The 19,365-nt window shown below is 39.8% G+C and overlaps 1 protein-coding gene across 3 annotated transcripts in view; it reads left to right on the top strand.

Annotated features, from left to right (window-relative positions):
- The window catches only part of rhpn2 (rhophilin, Rho GTPase binding protein 2), a 35,916-nt gene extending 16,892 nt beyond the window's left edge, over positions 1-19,024 (top strand). For 2 of the 3 annotated variants that reach the window (XM_034132733.1, XM_034132735.1), the window contains exons 4-15: positions 2,752-2,827; positions 3,533-3,610; positions 4,200-4,324; positions 5,110-5,276; positions 7,342-7,529; positions 7,704-7,860; positions 9,900-10,019; positions 10,552-10,746; positions 11,104-11,180; positions 13,613-13,759; positions 15,889-16,044; positions 17,009-19,024. In XM_034132733.1, the coding sequence (XP_033988624.1) occupies positions 2,752-2,827; positions 3,533-3,610; positions 4,200-4,324; positions 5,110-5,276; positions 7,342-7,529; positions 7,704-7,860; positions 9,900-10,019; positions 10,552-10,746; positions 11,104-11,180; positions 13,613-13,759; positions 15,889-16,044; positions 17,009-17,278 (1,756 nt within the window). In that variant the 3' untranslated portion in view covers positions 17,279-19,024. The remainder of the gene's footprint in view (positions 1-2,751; positions 2,828-3,532; positions 3,611-4,199; positions 4,325-5,109; positions 5,277-7,341; positions 7,530-7,703; positions 7,861-9,899; positions 10,020-10,551; positions 10,747-11,103; positions 11,181-13,612; positions 13,760-15,888; positions 16,045-17,008) is intronic. The other variant, XM_034132734.1, reaches the window with a different exon arrangement.
- Positions 19,025-19,365: the final 341 nt, after the last annotated feature.

The following is a 19,365-nucleotide window of genomic DNA, read 5'->3' as shown; positions in this document are numbered from 1 at the left end:
CACAAGAAAAGATAAAGATATCAGCACCACAGGACGCTGCATTCACTGTGCTACACTGCTGAGAGCGTGGAAAGAATCATTTGCCGTTGTCTATCATCTGAGATTACGTTGGAGAGACGAAACTCTCATCTCTTAAAACTGGTTGCCTGATCTAATAACACATATAGCAAGGGGGGAATGGTGTGAAATGATCACACATTTAATATGTTTAACTGGATTTAAATCATACAAATAATCTTCTTCTTAAATTAGTAGACTTGAATGAATGCAATCATGCTACAAGTATGTGTTGCTAACCAAAACTTATCGTTTTGCCCCACTGCTTCCAGTTTTCATGCTAAGCTAAGCTAACAGTGTCTTGGCTCGAGCTCAATATTTAGTTGGCAGACATATTAAGTGTATACATCTTTTCTTATGTTAATATGAGCAAGAAATCAAATAAGCACACCTCCCAAATGATGTAACCATTTCTACCTGTGTCTACTGAGTCAAAGAGCCCAGGTTGTCAGAATGGATAGCTATAGGCCTACATATATCAGTTTAATGTGTAACAAAACAAAATGATGTTTACAATATGTATATGCTGACTGTATGACTCAGCATAGTTTAGAGATTTAGTAAAGGGCTATGGCAATGGTCATCTGTTCCATGTCTTGCACACTGGCACTTGTACAATTGGTGAGAAGGTGTGTGTGTGTGCAGAGAAGGGGGGAGTGATCTTGAGAGAGGCTTTTAACATTTCAGATTCCCTGCAGAACAGATACCCTCATCCCCCACGGCCCTCCCTCTGCCAAACCAGAGAGAAGCCCGCAGTGATATCATCTCCAAGTACTAATGGATTACACTGCAGCGTCTATCTGGCTCCGTCACTGTTACTGATGAATGAGGGTTTCAGTGATTCACAGAGCCAGTATGCCAGTGGAATGCCTCCTTATCATCAAGTGATGAATGAGTGTGAGGATTAGTTTTTTCAACCTTGCGGTTTTGACATCTTGTGCAATGAAAAAGGCTGTACAAAATGTTTTGATAGAAAGAACCCTGATTACAACAGTTTGGGTCAAACTGCATCATGGTGCTGGACGTGCTTCTGTTGCCCTCATTGGAAGTCGGTTTCGAGTAACAAAATGCCTCGTGAATCCAGATGCAACCCTAGCTGGTTTTTAAAAAGAGCAGTTTATTTTGTAACACCTCATTTTCCTGCTTCAAGTAGGGGGAGGGATTTTTTTTTTTCATAGACTCGGTCTGATGCGCAGCAGGTTATATTTCCTCGGCTCTGATAACGAGCTGAACCTGCTTTCCATCTGTCAGCAGCAAAGACCTCTAGCTTCATGCGACCAGAAAGCATTACAGCTGAGATCAGAAGGGGAAGGTGAACCCGCTGTTTTATGGCAGCCTCTGTTGACTTTTGAGTGGGTTCAAGTAATGGAAGGTTAGCAGCCTGCTCTGGCGAAGAAGAGAGGAAAGAGTTGTATGTGTTAGTAAAGCAGGGCCAATGATTTATAAACAGAAAGATGTGAGGCTTAACGCTACTCGGAGACATAGGGGCCCCATTCACCTTTTAAATCCTCCTACAGCACCATCTGTCTAATCTGGACTTCCCCCTCTATGAAGATTTAACTTAAGTGTAAACTTTCTCAGGTAACACAGCTGCTGTGATCCTTGCACTGTACATATTTTTGTTATTTATATGTTACATTAAAATAAAAGACAACCAAAAACATAAAAAACAAGTTAACAAATAAATAAATACAAATTAAAAATATAAAGTTAAACAGGCTTCGTCTGTAAACCAAATGGTAATCTTGGCACTGAACATACTATTGTTATTTGTTTAAACATCTTTATTTCCATGTTTAACAACAGACAAAACAGCCTAGTCATTTTTATATTACACATAAAGTAAAAAAAGTTACAGAAAATAAATACAAAAATATATTAAAATAAAACACGTTAAAATCAAAGATGATAAGGGCTTAATAAAGTAAATAACGTTTAAAAAAAAGACAGTACCCAGTGGTTTATATTAATTGTTAAGGATTCAAAATATAACATAAGCTTGGTCATTGCATTGTTGCTGAAATGAGTCGTCCATTTAATATCATATCCAATGGTTCAATTCAAAGTTTAACATCATTAATAAAAAGGCGTCCATATATTCTCAAATAGATCCGGGCCACGCTTTAATATGCAAGATATCCTTTCCAATGTAAGACTTGATAACATCCGTCCTAACCAATGAGACAGTGAGCCTTTTCAATGCTTAACGTGTTTTACCGTTAAGGAAACTGAGGTCTATAAATGTATGCTAATTTTTACTATTGTCCTGCTTCCTGGGATATAAACCCAACAGAAGAAGTTTGGGACATAATATTTGAACATCTAGTCTGGCGTGACTTTCCTAACGATGCTTGGTATGTTGTCAAAGGGAGTTTCTTGTTTCATATCTCGTACCACACCTTAGAGTCCGCTTTTCTTCAATGCTAACCTATTCATGCTTTCAGTTTGGCACACATTATACTCACATTAAGATAAATACTGCATTGTCCTTTGTATTTCAAGTCCTGCTGTATCATGTGTTGTCAGCAGTTATTGTCTTTGTTGCCAGCATTTAGAACATCATATCATGTATTTGTGATTGTTCAAGCTTCAATTTACAACTTCCTTATCTTGGCAATAATAAATAAGGTGACACTAAATACAGTTTTAAATCGAGCATTAGATAACTCTGTATTTCTATCTTTCTGTTTACAGGGAAACCGCCAACATCCCCCTCATTGCTCTAGGTCTGAAGGAGACGAAAGACATCGACTTCTCCACTTTCTTCAAGGTACAGAAGAACCACCCTTTTATTACAGTACATGTATATAAATAGTTAACATTCATACTTGTGTCTAATGCAGGCATTTAATGATCATTTCAATGACTTTTGGAGAAAAGGGACAGAATAATGCTGCTAAACTGTGTTATATCTTCTTTTAAGGGTATCTAACATAACAAACTAACTTGTCAATAAAACCAATATAAGCAGATAAGATCATACAAACTGCTCATTTGCATGCAACATGTTGTTAGGCAGTGTTTTCAATAAGGATTTAGATACTGTAAATTGAAGTATTTGGGTCACACTGTCTGCGCCCTGTACTTATGCTTTGAATATATTCAATAAACATGTAATTATCCGACTATAAAAAGATCTGTCTTGTTTACCTAAGTGAGTCAGCGGTTATTAAGACTAGAAGAGTTCTCATAAAGGTATGTCCCATGGCGGGGAAGCACTCTCATAAATATCTTGATTGTAAATGTACATCCTGTTCTGGTTTATGGGCAGGCTTTGTGACTTTATGAGCATGTTAATGCTGCTCTACTTATTGACTATAATCACGTCTGAATGAACAGGTGGCTTCTACCTCTGATAGAATGGTAGCTCTCACCATGTTACAGAGTGTCCAACTATTGAGCTCAAGAGCACTTCCCCCAAAAACTGGCCATAACAAGTTGAATGGAGATGTTAAGCTTTTTTGTGTTCTGACAGGACTTCATCTTGGAGCACTACAGTGAAGATGGGAAATGTTTTGAAGATGAGATTGCTGAACTGATGGACCTGCGACAGGTAGCGCCCCCATACCATCTGATCTGATATTATGTGTTTATCATTTCTCTATTATTCTATAACCATACGTTAGCTTTTAACTTCTGCTGGATGCTTGTACGCTTCAGCTACGAATAAGCAGTTGTTAATATGTGGAGATGATCCTGCTGAACAAAATGTGTAAATGAACATGTGTTTGCCACAGAACTTATTTTCTGCAATATTCCAAAATCCAATGGAAAAATCCCATTAGCTTTTTGTTGGCTTTGCCTCAGAAAATCCAGCAAACAAATGTGAGGTGGAAATCTAGTTTTTTACGATATTGATCTCTGGGATTTCTGAGAAAGACTTTCTAACTTTTAGATTAAAGATGAAGAAGCCTCTTGGCTAGCTTATTTGTTAATGTACCATGTCCATGTTAAATCATCACATTTTAAGAAAACCATCAGTGGATAAGAGTAAAGCTATCATTGCTAGATAACACGTGATCAAATAAGTGATCATTACTGAATGATAAAACTCATCTTTAAATAAGTTCCCCTCCAACAACAGCTCTGTGAAGAAGTGTTTCATTGTTACAGACTGTATAAGAGATCTTTCTCTGTCCTAGGCTTGCAGAACGCCAAGTCGAGACGAGGCCGGGGTGGAACTGATGGCAAAATACTCGAGTCACCTGCCTCTGATGGAGAGCCGCTTCTTCTCCCCAAGCCGCCCGACTGGCATCTTCTTCACCTGGTACGAAGATGAAGACAGCCGTCCTGCTCTTTAACCTACTGTAGCAGCTTTGAGCCCCTACACCAGGGTTTCCTAGAGCCTCTGAGCTTAAACAGCAAAGACTAAGTCATGTTACTTCCGTAAATCCACGGATCAACTAGTAGATCTCTGCCAAGAGACACCACACTGTGCGGTGACCCATAGGAGAGATAAATACTAATGACTGGGTTTATCCCCATCTTTCTGATTTGATGATGTCTTCTTACTGAATGTGTTACACGCATAAGGGAAACGCTGTTCAAGAGAGGAATTTGCAATTGGCAAATAATAACAAAACCCTCACCTTTGTTTTCTTATGTTTTAAATCTTTATACTGAACAGAAGAATTTAAATAATGCTTTTAAGGTTATCAGATTAGTAACAAATCTTGTCAAGCAGCTTTCATTATCCTCATTTGGAGGATATTTGATGACGTCCAGCACTGTCTGAAGAGCATCTGACCCCCTACTGACTTCAGGCTGAATGCTCTTCATTCATTCATTCATGCAGCAGAGATAAAGAAGAGGAGAAGATTAGCTTAAAGGCTTAAACTCTCAGAGCCTTTAGATGATTTTACAAGACATTGTGGCCAACAGGATTTTATTCCTGCTATATAAACCTGTTTCGTTCCTCCAGAGAGTTCCCAATATCTTAGTTGTTATTTTTAAGTAGCTGTTTCTTTTTTATACTTTTGTCTTCAATTTAACATCAATTTCATTCTCTTCATTCCTGCTTTACAAAATTAAATATATGCCTTTTTCCTTCAGGTACGACTCCTTCACAGGAGTGCCGGTGTGCCAGCAGAACCTGTCCCTGGAGAAGGCCAGCATCCTCTTCAACATGGCCGCCCTCTACTCTCAGATCGGTACCCGCAGCGACCGACAGACGATAGTAGGCCTGGAGGAGGCCATCTCTTCCTTTCAGAAAGCCGCAGGTAGGAAGAGGTCGGAGTCATTACAAGGGGCCCTATTGTGCTTTTTGGGTTTTCCTATTCCTGTAATGTGTTATATATACGTTTTTTTGCATGTTAATGGACTGCAAAGGTTGAAATCCCAAAGTTCCCTCCAGAGGTAGTTTCCTCCCACACTGCCCCCCTGACTGAAACGCCTCCACTCCTTTGTTTACTTCTGACTTCACTATGCAACACTGTAAACAGTAAAGGCACACAATACAAACATGAACCTTAACATTAGCATAACAGGGCACCATTAACTGAACCTGTTAACAGAGAGCACCTATTCTAAATAATTGGGAAAGAAAGACAGGAAAATGGATAATAAACAGTTACATGTACACTTTCTCTCACTAGCCTTTAACATTTTACATGCAAATCACCCCATCACTACAGCCCACAAATAACCAGTTTTAAGGACCTTAACATTAAATGCACGCACTGTTCAACAAAAAATAGATTCAGTGGTTCAAAACAAAGCCCCATTTTCAGAGTACGTGCCAGCCTCCACCCTTTGACTCGCGCTCCGTGACGGGGAGTGAATGCTCTCAATGTTTCTCTGGCTTCCTGTCATGTGGCTGAGCTCCAGAGAAGCACCCAGGGCATGAACTGGTTCCCCAACCCCTCTGAGGTTTCAGGAAGCTCTGACGAGTCTTGATAGAATTATGACTTGGCAGTTTGAGGAGTATAATTACAGCTCTGAACAGGCCATGGCTACGCTGCTTTGATAGGCTATAATTTAGGCTTGTACGAAGTAAAGACTATTTTGTTGTTATGAGGAACATTGTCACCCGAATGGAGGTGATACTGTAGGCAGGATTGCTGTCTGTAGAAAGGCTGCTGCAGTGCCCTTTAGCCAGGGAACGAAGACGTTTATAAAGGGAGGAGCCACCCTACAATGGCTGAAGACTAGCGAGGCAGTGCTCTGTTATTAAGTTGTCTCCATCTCTCCTCTGCTAGCTTATTAATCTGTAAAATAAGAGGCAGGCGCTCTCAGTTGGAATGCACACAGTCTTATTGCTTCCATCGAGCATGAAAAACTAATTTAAGAAGGTTTGTGTCTTGGCTCAGCTTTAAAGAAGCACAAGGACATTGATCTGACTGCTGCAGCAACAGGCCCGGGGAAAGGAAGAAGTACATGACAAAATGAATCACCCTTATTCTCTATGTGGAACCTTTTAAAACATCTGTGTAAGAGTGTCAGTAATGAGGGTTATTGGAGGGTAAAGCATATTGAAGTCATTCTGGGGACTAGCAAACTATATGCCTCTCGCAAATTGGCTATTTGGGTTTTGCCAATGGATGTTCGCTGTTGCCAAACCAATAACTATATTACCAGACTACTAGCATCAGAATCAATCAGTCAAGATCAGAATTCTTATCCTGGGGGAATTGGGTTTCGTGACAGTTTCTCTCTTTGAAATGAAGTCAATTGAAATAGTAGAACTAACTATGACTATCATAGAAACTGTTGAATGCTGTGGGGCTACTTGTCATATTTCCGAGCTAGACACATAAAACCTTTTGTTTATTATATGTCCCTGGTGTCACCATTAAGAAAACATTAAGAGAAAAATGGTTAAGTTATCTGCAGGGTCTTTTAACCTCAAACAAATCACAAAAAAGAAAGAAATCCTTACTCTGTAGTGTCCAAATAATTACAGGCATAAAAAGGATTTTGATTTAGGTTGCATGCTTTCTTAAACATGGCATCCTTTAGCCCCCCCCCTCCCTTTTTTTATTTTTTTTTAATCCCATTAAAAATGTTGCTCTGATGTCCTTAGAGTTCAGAAAATGTCTTACTTTGGTCATGATCATAACTACCAAATATTCACACCCTTTCAGAGCTCTTTAAATGTTTGTTTACGCAACTGTTATTCTCTTCTGAAAGCATGTATAAGGTTTATAGGTGAAACACTAAATGGATACAACATGTGATTAATTTGGTTTCAATGAGGGGACATTCTTATCATTAAGGGTGTGTATTGTGGCTACACACTTAAAATAAGTTGGTTTGCAGCTGGGCTAACCTCTCGTCCCCCCCCAGGCATCCTGAACCACCTGAAGGAGACGTTCACACACACCCCCAGCTACGACATGAGCCCAGCCATGCTCAGTATGCTGATCCGGATGATGCTAGCTCAGGCTCAGGAGTGCCTGTTTGAGAAGACTGCACTGCCTGGGATCAGAAACCATTTCAATTCCCTGATGAAAATGGCCCAGGAGGCTGCGAAGGTAAATAGCACACACATCATTTAGAACACAGTGTTCTTTCTTTAGCTGTAGGTAAAGTAAATGTAAGGTAATAATGTCACCACAGTCTGATTCCTCACTTCTATCAGAGATGGTATCCAGATAAGTGTATTTTAAAGTCTTCTCTCTGTAACTCTAATCCTTATTTCCTGCCAGGTCTCAGAAATCTACGATCAAGTCCATCAGTCCATGATCCAGACGCCAATCAAAGACAATGTCCCGTTCTTCTGGTCTACCATGTCGCAAGTCAAAACCAACCACTACCGCTCCATGGCACACTACTTTGTAGCCTCAGCGCTACTGGACCACCAGTGTAAGACAAACTGAATTGAACACAGATCTGATGTGTAAAATAATGTGAAAATCTGGGAAATGTAAAGGAAACTTTATTTAGCATTATTTGCTTTTTATTTTTTTATTCACGCAACATAATGCAAGCTGTTTTTCAGTTTATAAGAAGCACTACTGTTAAAGCAGCATTGTCTTTCTGCAATGTGTAGTTATTTTCATATAGTGTGCACTGCACCAGGTACACAAATGCTCTCTACAGACACACAGGAATACAAAATAGTAGTTACTACTAACTGTCCTGGCAAAGTCAGCCCAAAGTGTTTCAACACATTGTACGTGATAGGCTAAGGGGCGGGACATCTATAAGCGGTTGACCAATCACAACAGAGCTACATGTAGTCAGCTAACCAATCAGAGTTTCAGACAGAGGTTGACAGTAGAGCACAACATACAATTATGAAATCTGAAAATGAGCATACTAGGGCCCCTTTACGAAATATGTGACGTTTATAAAAAGCCAAAATAAAAATAAGAACAGCTAAAAATGACAATAACAACATTTGATGCGCAGTGTAAGATATTAATTGTTATTTGATTTAATAAAAGGCATCGGCTCTAGTCATAAAAAAAACTCCCCCTCCATCTGCAAATTCACCGTACACGTTTAAATCTCCTTGCTTTATAATAGTATCCTGGGCGTTTGCTGGTAAACTTGAAGCGTGTGATGCATTGGTGTTATGAGACACCTTGGCTGGCCCTACACTGTCCTAAAGTGTAGGGCCGGTCACCCGGTTGCTGGACTGAACCACAGCCAGCCACAATGCTATTACATAACAGCTATTTACGCACGCACGCACGCACACACGCACGCACAGAGCCAATGGTACAGAAAGGCCAAGTTTCCAGGAACTCAGTGGAAGGATGGGCAGCGATTGAGAGTGAAGGATAGAGAGGGATGTTGAAGGGGATGAAATTGAGTAAGTGTACTGTAAAGTGCAGTAGGATTAGAGTGTGTAGCCTCTTAATGCACACTGAGTGAGTGAGAGAGGAAGAGAAGGAAGTTCTGTGAGTAAATAAGAAAACCCTCCAGTAGTGCAGTTGATGGTCATTTTTGCCACCTTGTTTTTATCCTTTTTTCTTCCTACTAAACTTCAATAACTGCAATTTAGAGGGATTTAACTGACAACCAAAACAGCAGATGATATTGAGTTAACAGTGGATGGACAGGGCTATGAATGGGACAGGACTGAATAGAGGAACAGTGGAGCAAAGCAGCCTTGAGTGAGGCTGCTCATTAACAGATTCCTGTGTGACTGAGGAGAAAAGAGCAATTAACCAACGGACTGTACAGAGAGGATTCAGCTCAGGACAGCACAGACTGAAGATAGTTGCAGTTAACAGATGTACTGCATAGCTAAATAAACTCTTCGTGGGAAATATATATGTACCTTTTAATCTGGTGAAACAAGTGATGGAGGAGAGGAGATGATAGTTTACAAGAGTTAATCAAAGTATAAATGTGCAACAATGTATGCACTGTGCACCGACTTATCTGTAAAGTGTCCCCTCTGCCTTTCAAATGTATATTTTCTTTAACCAATGCAATCGTAGCATCAGGGCATTCAAGTGTCGGCCGTTTGTTACAGCATTGAATGTGATCTTGCTGGTCGTCGGTTTTCTATAAATATTTGTTTGCAGGACAGATGCAAGTCATGCATTGTTCAATTAAGGCAATATTTTTTATAATTTGTTGAATGAGATGTTGAAAACAAACATTATGTAAATTAAAGGTTAAATACACATTATACTACATCATTAGAATATGATATGTTATATAACGAAGTGCATGGGGTGCCCATATAATCATTATCACAATTAGCCATCCATTTATCAAAGAGTCACATTTTGAGTGATGTCTCTGTTAGTAAACCTTAAGCCCCTTTTTGGCTCGAGGGCTATCCACTGACCTCCACAGCTTTAGGATAAAGACTTTGAACCCCAGTGTGCAGAAGGAAATCAGGGACTCAGCTTATTGATTCTTTTTGCTCTCTGTGTGTTCAGTGGGCCTCAGTGACGATGAAGACCAGCAGGAGAAGACCTTGTCACAGGTCTACGATCGCCTTCCTGAGGGACGCTCTCCTCTTGACATCCTGAAGAAGAAAGATGAACGTGAACGTGTTGGTAAGAGGATAATAGAGAACGGTAGAGAGCAAATAGATTGGTGCTGGTTCACGTTTTTTGTTCTACGGCATAAAATATGTCAGTAAATACCCAACTTGTGAATGCCTAAAGCTTTTATGTGTCTTAAAAACAGCGGTTTCTAACAAGATGCTAAATTAGACTTCTAAACGTCCTCAGATCTAACATTAGCGGTGAATACGTTAGGTCATACAATTGTGACGGAGTTTGTTTATTGTCTAATGTGAGCTTTTTTTCTTGGTGATTGCATTTACGCTTTGAAAATGTTAAAACTAAGTTGTGTTAATATGTAAAGATTATCCTGCCGAACAAAAGGTGTTAGTTTCAGCAATATTACTTAATTGAATGTGCAATGTTAACTTCCGGTAAGCCTACACAAATATTTCATTACTCTACCCCTCCATTACGTCAGACCTATCTTCCTGGTTAACTGTGTCCCTTTACTTTCCTTATTATCTTATTCAATACAACTTATGCTCATCATTGCTTTGGCAAATCCCCCCCCCCCCCCCAGGTAAAGCACACATTCGCCGGGCCATCCTGGGTCACGAGGAGGCTCTGAGGATCTACAGTTTGTGCCACCACCTGAACAAGCTGCAGGTCCTGCAAGACATCCTGAGAGCCAGCCTGCAGCGCTCCCTCAACAAGAGCAGTGAAAATGAAGACGACGAAGATTTCAGTGACTACACGGAGGCCCCAGACATCATTTGTGAGTCTTAAATCTTTCAGAACACTTGTTTATTTTTTGTTTCTGAGGTGACAGTTATTCTCCCTGTGGTCGACATAGAAACTTTCCTTAGTGTCACCACAACAAATGATAAAGAATGCCAGTGTGTTGATTTGTCTCTCAGGAAACGGTCTCTTAAAAAAAAAGGCTACAAGGTTGTGTACCACACCTGCTGCTATCACATGTGATAAGTGACGTTTATTTGCACGTATAGGTGATGTAATGTTTGCACTGCAAACTCCACTGCCCCGCCTCTCCACAGGGCCGCAGTTGAAACAGGTTGTGACAGTAAACATTGCAGAATAACACCTTTGTTTTTCCCTCCCTTCTTTTCCATAGCTAAAACAGAGCACCGAGCAGAGATGGAGTTTCCTGCTACCACAAAGGTGAAAGTCACAGACTTCTTCCAGAGGCTGGTATGTGGGTTACTAATATTTTCCACTCACAAAACTGTTTTTCGTTGTGTACATGAGGGTTGGGTTATTCATCAAATATGACATGAAATAGCTCTGGATTTGTGTTTTTTTGTGTTTTTTTAACACCCAGTGTCTATTTCTTGCTATTTCTGAATAAAGCCAACCCAGAGTGAGTCTCCTGGAAGCTTTGACACATTTCAGTATTAGCCAATCCAAAGTCATATTGTGTGTTCAAAGCCTGCTGGACTTTCATCCATAGCAACAAATGCTAAACTAACTCTAACAGTGGACAAAGGTGCTCTGGCCCTAGCTTGACTCTTCATGGTGTTGGTGGAGAGGGGGGGTGGGGGCATTGGTCTGTTACTCAAGTTTTCTCTTCATGTTCTCTAAGGGGCGTTCGATATGCGAGTCACTTCTTTCATTTAGCACAGTTTACAATTACTAGGGTTGCACGATTTAGAAAAAATAACTATTTGAGATCATTTCTGACTGATATTTGGATTACAAAAAAGAAGGCTTGAATATATTTTGCAGATTACCCTCTATAAACCTTTAAATGATATTGAAATCGTCATGGTGTCCTTTTTTTTTATAGAAAGGAACTGTACTGTATCTGGCAAATATTTCGCCAATTTTGTTTTATTGTTCTATCCTATCTACAACAGAAATGTCAAGACTAACAACCTTGGGAGCAAACGATTGTTAAAAAGGTCAAGGGTCATAGATTCCCAGACAGCAGGTGTGAGGAGCCTCTGTGAATAGGTACCTCTTTGGTGCCTGTTGTAAACTCCAACCTCGCTCTTCATTAGCCATCTCAGACTCAAACCTGGGGCTGTGACAAATATTTTAGTTGTTAACTATCAGAGCTTCTATTGAGGTTACACTGTTGTCATTTATTTATGACATCACGCTAAACAAAACAAAAAAATAACAAAATCCTCAATTTGAATAAAGTGATTTATGAAATTAAATGACTTTGGATTTGGATTCAAAGTCATTTAATTTGGATTCTTCCAAATTGGCAATGGAGAATCAACACATTTGTTTGCTAGTTCATTTGTTTACTATAATTATGTTCAAGTCAAAATGCACGTTTTGTTCTCGTGGATATATACATGTTATTTATGGTAGATTTCCAAAATGTATTGAATGGAAAATGCATCCTTTTTTTTTACTTTGAGATACTTTACCATTCTCTGGATTCAGTGGAATTCAGCTATTCAAATAGTATCATACTAATAATATCGCTGCAGCCTGATCTTCATCTGCAACTGTAGAAAAATTCCTGAATGAATACACTTGCAAAAAAGCTAATTTAAATGTTAATTTACAATACAAATGACACCGTTATGAATGTTGCTTTGAAGAATTAGGTGCAGCCAAATGCTTTTGGAGACACAGAGACATACATTTGCTTCGGTGATAATCAAAGCAGCGAGGCTGAGAGGCTTCATCTGCTGTTACACAGGCCTTTTGTGCAGGAGAGATGTTCCCATCAGATAACAAGAGTATTAATGGCGGATAGCATTTGGCTTCAGCAGTCTAAAAAGTAGGACCTGTTTCTGATCAATTAAGGGAAATGGTCCATGTGATGATGTCCCTTTTTTAATGTATTACTCATTAAACACATTTTCCCAATTACAAATGTAAGATTAGAGCTTCTTAATTATGATTGCTATAAAAGCTTGGTCTCTTATCTGTGTCAGTTTGAAAGGCAAAATGAGCACTTTTTGCTTTAGTGATTCAGGATCATTTAACAAAGCGTTACATTTTGATATACAACCATTCATGTGTAATTACACATAATCAATATTTACAGCCAGGTACTGCATATCTGCTGCATTCAAATACACAATCTAAATATTGATTGATCGGAAATTGGGTTTCTAAACAGTCCATTTTTAGATGGAAATAAGAGAATAAATAAAATAAATAAAAATGATATATTTGTATATAAACATGAGAAGATAAAGTAAGAATTTGCAATAAAAATATAAGATAAAATAAGTTATGTATGTAAACATTCAAAAGTAAAATGTCAAATAAAAGATCAAATAGAATAAAAACATAAGAAGTTAAAGTAAGATTGTGCACATTGTAGTAATATGTTAAATATTATGCAAAATGTTTTCATATGAATTCCTTCGTTTAAAAAGCACACTGGTAAGAGTGCTGGTGTTAGAGATATTGATGATTTAAATAGGACTTTCCTGTCCCCCTGAGTGTAAGTAGTATATGTACTGATGTTATAACAGGTCACAGATGTAGACTTTAATTATCTCGAACCAGCCTGTAAAGGCACAAAAAGGATTATTATGTTATTATCAGTTTCCCTCAGGCTGTCACCAACATCTTTGAACTCTAGGAGACACTTGAGTCGGGAGAATCTGGAGCCATATTAACCCCAACCTCCCCACACTGTCTCCTCTCAGGGCCCTCTGTCAGTGTTCTCTGCTAAGCAGCGGTGGACGGCCCCGCGCACAATACAGCTCCACCCTGAAGACAGGGACCTGGGCTTCACCCTGAAAGGAGAATCACCCGTCCACGTGGTGTCGTTGGACCCCCTCTGCCCAGCCGCTGTAAGTCAACCACTATTACTTACTTTCGCCTGAATGTGAGAAAATTGACTCTGTATAGTGTCCGTTTAGCCATTGTACGGAGCTCCTAACACACGTTGTCTGCAAGGCTATCTATATAAAGAGGCAGGTGAAACTAAAGGCCCTGACACACCAGGCCGAAATCGGCCGTTTTCGTTAGTCGGACGACTCAAACTGAATTTGGCCTCTCATGGCCGACGCACGGCCGATTCAACATGTTGAATCGGCCGTGCGTCGGCCACAGGCAGTCGGACAAAGAAATCACTCTGATTGGCTGTTCAGCTAGCGAATCAGTGCATGAGAAGCGAAACGGTTGCTTGAGAATGTCTTCCACAAGCAACACTCCAATGGCTGATAGCTCCAGTACCGCACGAAACATGTTTTCGATGGACGAGAGTGAAAATGGAACGCACACGCTATTTGTTGTTTGTTTAGATCACGCAGTCTGTTCTTCTTCTCTGTCTTCCGGTTGTTGCCTCTTTTGAATGACGAATACACACTACCGCCGCCTGCTGGTAAGGAGAGTTATTGCCACTCACGCATGCGCAGTTTGTACGTGCTTGGCTGAAGTCTTTGCGGTGTGTTCCAGTGCGACACATGGCCAAGACGCAGGAGAACACGGCGACGCAACAGTCGGCGTTGGCGAGTTCTCTGGTGACTGCTTGGTGTGTCAGGGCCTTAAGGTGTATTGAAAGTAAATTGCAGCATCATGGCAGGTGTTTCCATCCAAAAGACATCACAGCTGGACCACTACCGACTTGATGATTCGAAAGAAGGCTTTATTCTAAAATACTGCATTTAATAATTAAATTACACGACTACACGCTAGGACGGTCAAAAACCTGTTTCTCTCCAAGCTTGCAGACTTTCAGCATCTTACTCGCATGAAGTAGAAGAAACATAACCTTAGCATAGTCCAATAATATCAATATATATACTAAACTAAACTAAAGTGGTGGTATTATTCAAGTGATATCTATCAGGCTAACATACATATCATTTCTAAAATATAAGCATGTTCTTAAGTGGCTCTAACAACTGGATCCTTCTTTTTAATATATGTTCACAGTATAATTTTTGTCATTTGGATTGTCTATGTTTTTTTATCCTTGCAGAGGGGACCCTTCTCAGTTGATTTCCACAACGTTTATTCTATGTTTCCCTATATTTTGGGTGGGAGTTTTTCCTTGTGTGCAGCAAGGGTGGAACAACAGTGTTTGCTGTACAGTTTATCAATCACAGCAAAAATCATCCTCAGATTTGTTTCTATGAAACTTATGTTACGGATTTAGTTGATATAGGAGTAGTTCAGGTTTTTTCAAATGGGATTGCATAAATGACAGTCCGAAAGAACAGATAGGAGTACTGCCATGGGAGCAAAGCAATGTACTCCTCTTTAAGGAAAGCCAGATGCATAGGTGGCTCAATATGAACTCCCTGCAACACGATTCACTAGCAGGGAGTGACTTGGTCTACAACTAACAGCTTAAAGTGTAGGCATGCCCCCCCCTTGAATATCAAATGAGTTCTAATGTATTATTTTCACAGAGAACCTTTGATTAATTGAAGTCCTTCTCAGAAACCGAAACAGGATTCAGCCTCAAAGAATGTTTGTAGGAGGCGCTCCCTCCCATCCCCTCCCCCCACCTCCTCTCTGGCTACTCATTTAATTAAGAATCAGTATTTATTCTCTGCAATCCCTTTTCAGTCTGACAGATCATTAAGCGGTGCTGACAAAGAGCAGACTTCTATTAATCCAGGCAGAGAAACAGATTAGCTGTATTACACAAGTGTAACTAGGTCAACCTCCTTTATAACTTTTAATACTGCATTTATTTTTGGAACTGATCAAGTTATCAGACAGAAATAGCTCATTTCGTGTAGATTAGGCTGGTTTCCCACATACACTCTAGCAGGTGTTTGTTTCAAATGGCTTTGTTTGGGTCTGACCCGGTGTTTTCTCTGCTGAGCCTGGCTGGCAGTTGGAAGGAAAGAAGGGGAACCTGACTAACCTGACTTAGTCTCCATTCATACAGACCAGGGGCTGTAAATGTTTACTGCTGCAGCACCACCACTTTACTGACTCCTGCTCTCCCTCCTGTCTCCTCTAGGCCGAAGGTCTCAAGGAGGGCGACTACATTGTTGCCGTGGGCGACACAGATTCTAAATGGATGGCCGTGAGCGATGTGATGCGACTCCTAAAGGATGTGAACGAGGAAGGGGTCGCCATCCAGGTGGTCAGCGTTATGGACAGCAACCCTCAGATGGTAAGATGCCCTCTTTTCTTCCTATTTGCAGAAGAAAATAAAGAAATATTGAGGTAGTTTGCCAAGTGAAATTGTTTATAGTTCGAGAGAAAATCAAACAGGTTTCCGCTTCATGAGTTTAAAGTAATCTGATCAGAAAATAAGCTGGCAAATACAGTTTCTTTATATTTGGACTGTGAAGGGAAATGGTTTATAAGCCAAAAGCCTTATTATCAGGATAAAGAGCTGAAATGATTTAGTTTGAGACTTATTCTCACTCGGACAGGCACAGGGTTGACAGAATAAGCTGGACATGTGCTATTAAATCGGCCACTAGCAAAAAAAGGTTTGTCATTTGAATTATAACACATGCGACGCACACAAAACATTAAAAACAAAACCAACCTTAAAATGTACTTGAACCTTCTTCTGGGTAAGTTCTATTATATTAAATATTATATTATTGCACTTGTCCCAGTTGGAATATTTGGTTAAATTAATTTGAGAGAAGGTCCTGTAACTTATTGTCAGTTTTGGAGAAATGATTAAATAGTCATTGTTTCCTTATGAAAACACAATTAAAATTCGATTTGCCCAAAAAGCTATTATTAGAAGAATTATAGGTAAGAATTCTAATGCTAAAAAGGGAAATCTGAACACGCAAATATCTGATTCAGCGGTTCAGAATACAAATTGATATCAGAAATTTAAAATCGGACTGGAAATTGAAATTGAATGCGATCGGTGTTTTACAAAAACCCATGTCTAGCAAAAATCCAATTGTTAGAAAATGGCAGTTGAGTGAGAAACTGATTAAGGATTATATTGACCTCTTGTGAATATAATGAGAAAACGACTAATTAGAAACGTCTAACTTATTAACCCCATGTATTGATTGATAACTTCCAGAGCCACTATTAGATTGAACCAACATTACAATGACTTTCTCTTTCCACTAAATGCCCCCCTCTATTTCTCTCTCCAGCCTACCAAGAGTGCCACCTTCTGCGGAAACCTGCCCAAGACCTACTCCATGATCTGCCTGGCGTATGACGACGACGACAAGAACCCCAAGTCCCGCAAAGTGACCAAGAAGTCGTCCTTCCTCAACTTTGGCCTGAAGAACAGGCTGAAGAGCGCCAGCACCCTCAGCCTTCCCACAGCGGACCACTCCGGGACCCTTCCCTGGAACAAACCCTGCCCCACGTTCCCCAGCTCCAGCTCCTACAACCACAACGACAGTGCCCTCTACTGAGCTAGACTTCGTACTGCCTAGCATACTAGCCTGTGTACAGTACTGAGTTGTACCCATACTGGACCTGCTATGGTAGCATTGCCCTTAGGTGTTTCCACTGGAATATAGCTTGGTGTAATCATGACATTTCCGCAAGCTACCATGGAAAGTAGCTGTGCCAAACACTGTATATAGGTGCCTTTTGTTAGCGCCTGAAGTGTCCACACCAAAACATAATATTTCTGTACCATGCCAGTATGCGTACAGCACAGTACAACTGCACTGTGGGAAAAAGAAACCCACCGGTTATCATTCCAGTCTATAAATAAACACACAGTACTGAGACAGGCCTCTTAGTCAAACTGTCATCTCAGTATGTTTTCTCGAAGACCAATTGGAGGAGCAATAACAAAGTTGTACAAACACACCCAGCGGATACTCCACTGCAAAGGGGTGTAATTTGATTGTGGCTTCAGCAGTTCCTTACGTAGTTCCATTGTGTACTGATGTAGCTGTGCTCACTTATGTTCTCATGTCATGTTTCATACTGTTTATATGAAGGATTAGGTCATTACCATGCTATTTGTTGCAATCAGTTTTGGCGGTTTGAAATGCATACATTTTCTGAATAGATATGTAGATGTTATGAACCTTGTTGCAGTATGTTAAACAGTGATTGAGGGAAAAAATTATTGTGCCAAGAAGAGTTGAATGCAATGTTTAATAAGCTGCTAAAAAAATATCATATATATTCCTTGGTTATGTATTATTGTCACTTTTGTATTTGTGAGACAGCCTTTGAGGATTATATTTTCTGCCAAGTGCCATGGGACACCGTGTAAAAAGAAATATTGGTATTTTTATGTACCAGTTAGCCACAAGACCAAAATGCCTCCATGTGTCTAAATGTCAGAATGTACCGCTTACAATCCTGGTACGTCTTAGCCACCCTTTTTATCAGTTTGTCCAATTGTAAGAAGAGCACGAGCTGTGTGTTCTCTATGTTAATGTGAATCTTGATGTAGTTAAAAGGTTGTTTTGTCTCCACAAGGGAAGAATGTCTGGAGGTGGACATTCCTGCGTCGCACCTGGACTGCCGCCGGTCACCCAACAGTGACTTCGATCAAAGCCCACAGTCAAGTTGTCTCTACCTGTCTTAACCCAAGTCACATCCCACATTTTTACTGACACTTTACCGTGTTGGACTATCTCTTTATCTACAAAGTAGATTATTATTCACATTTGATAATCAAATTATTTATGTAATAAATAAAATACACACAAAAATATATATATATATACTTGTAAAATGTTGGTTTCTCAGCTAGTTTGTGAACGGTCAAGTTATGAATTTTTGCACGTTGGATTTCTCGGTTGGTTTCTTGGAAGAATGTATTTTACTAGCCTTGCTTAATCCTTTTGGTGAACTTATATACTGGTACATTTTTTCTATGTAAAGATATTTTAAAATGTAAAACGGTTACACTGATAAAGTCAGATAGATCAGTTACACTGATAAAGATGAACGCTCTGTCTCTGTTTACCTAAAGTGGTGTCTGAAGTGCCATTTTTGCTTAATCGTGTATGTGCAGTAATTGATGAATATTAATAAGTGCTAACAGAGAGGATGTGTAAGACTTCACAGATCTATCCATGCATGTTACTGTGCACAGTGATCCTAAATGCCTATGTCTATGGTACCTGCAACTGTGGTGTGAATGCTTTTGTCATGTATACAATCTCAATAAAAGAGGGGGACAAAACTCATTTCATAAATGTTTTTTCTAAATATATATGTATATATATTGTGTTCTATGTATATGTCAGTAATTTGCGACTACCAGTCAGGTTGGGAATGAGACGAATGAAGTTTGACACAGCCCTCAGTGAGCCCCCCCCCACACACACACACACACACACACGCACAAAGTCAACACTCATGCGTTTGTAACCGTTGGAGTCTAGCTTGGGATGACATGACATTTTAATCATGAAAACGGGAAAGAAACACCATGGGATTGAGTTTTAGCCATCCAGCCTTTCTTCACCCATACTGTACCTTTCATGTTCTTTGTGCCATGTCTGGGCTTTTGTCTGTGTGTGTTCTG

This window comes from Trematomus bernacchii, unplaced genomic scaffold (genome assembly GCF_902827165.1).
Source record: "Trematomus bernacchii unplaced genomic scaffold, fTreBer1.1, whole genome shotgun sequence".
Taxonomy (NCBI): Eukaryota; Metazoa; Chordata; class Actinopteri; order Perciformes; family Nototheniidae; genus Trematomus; species Trematomus bernacchii.
The sequence above is the reverse complement of the archived record's forward strand: the minus strand, read 5'-3'. Positions and strand labels throughout refer to the sequence as shown.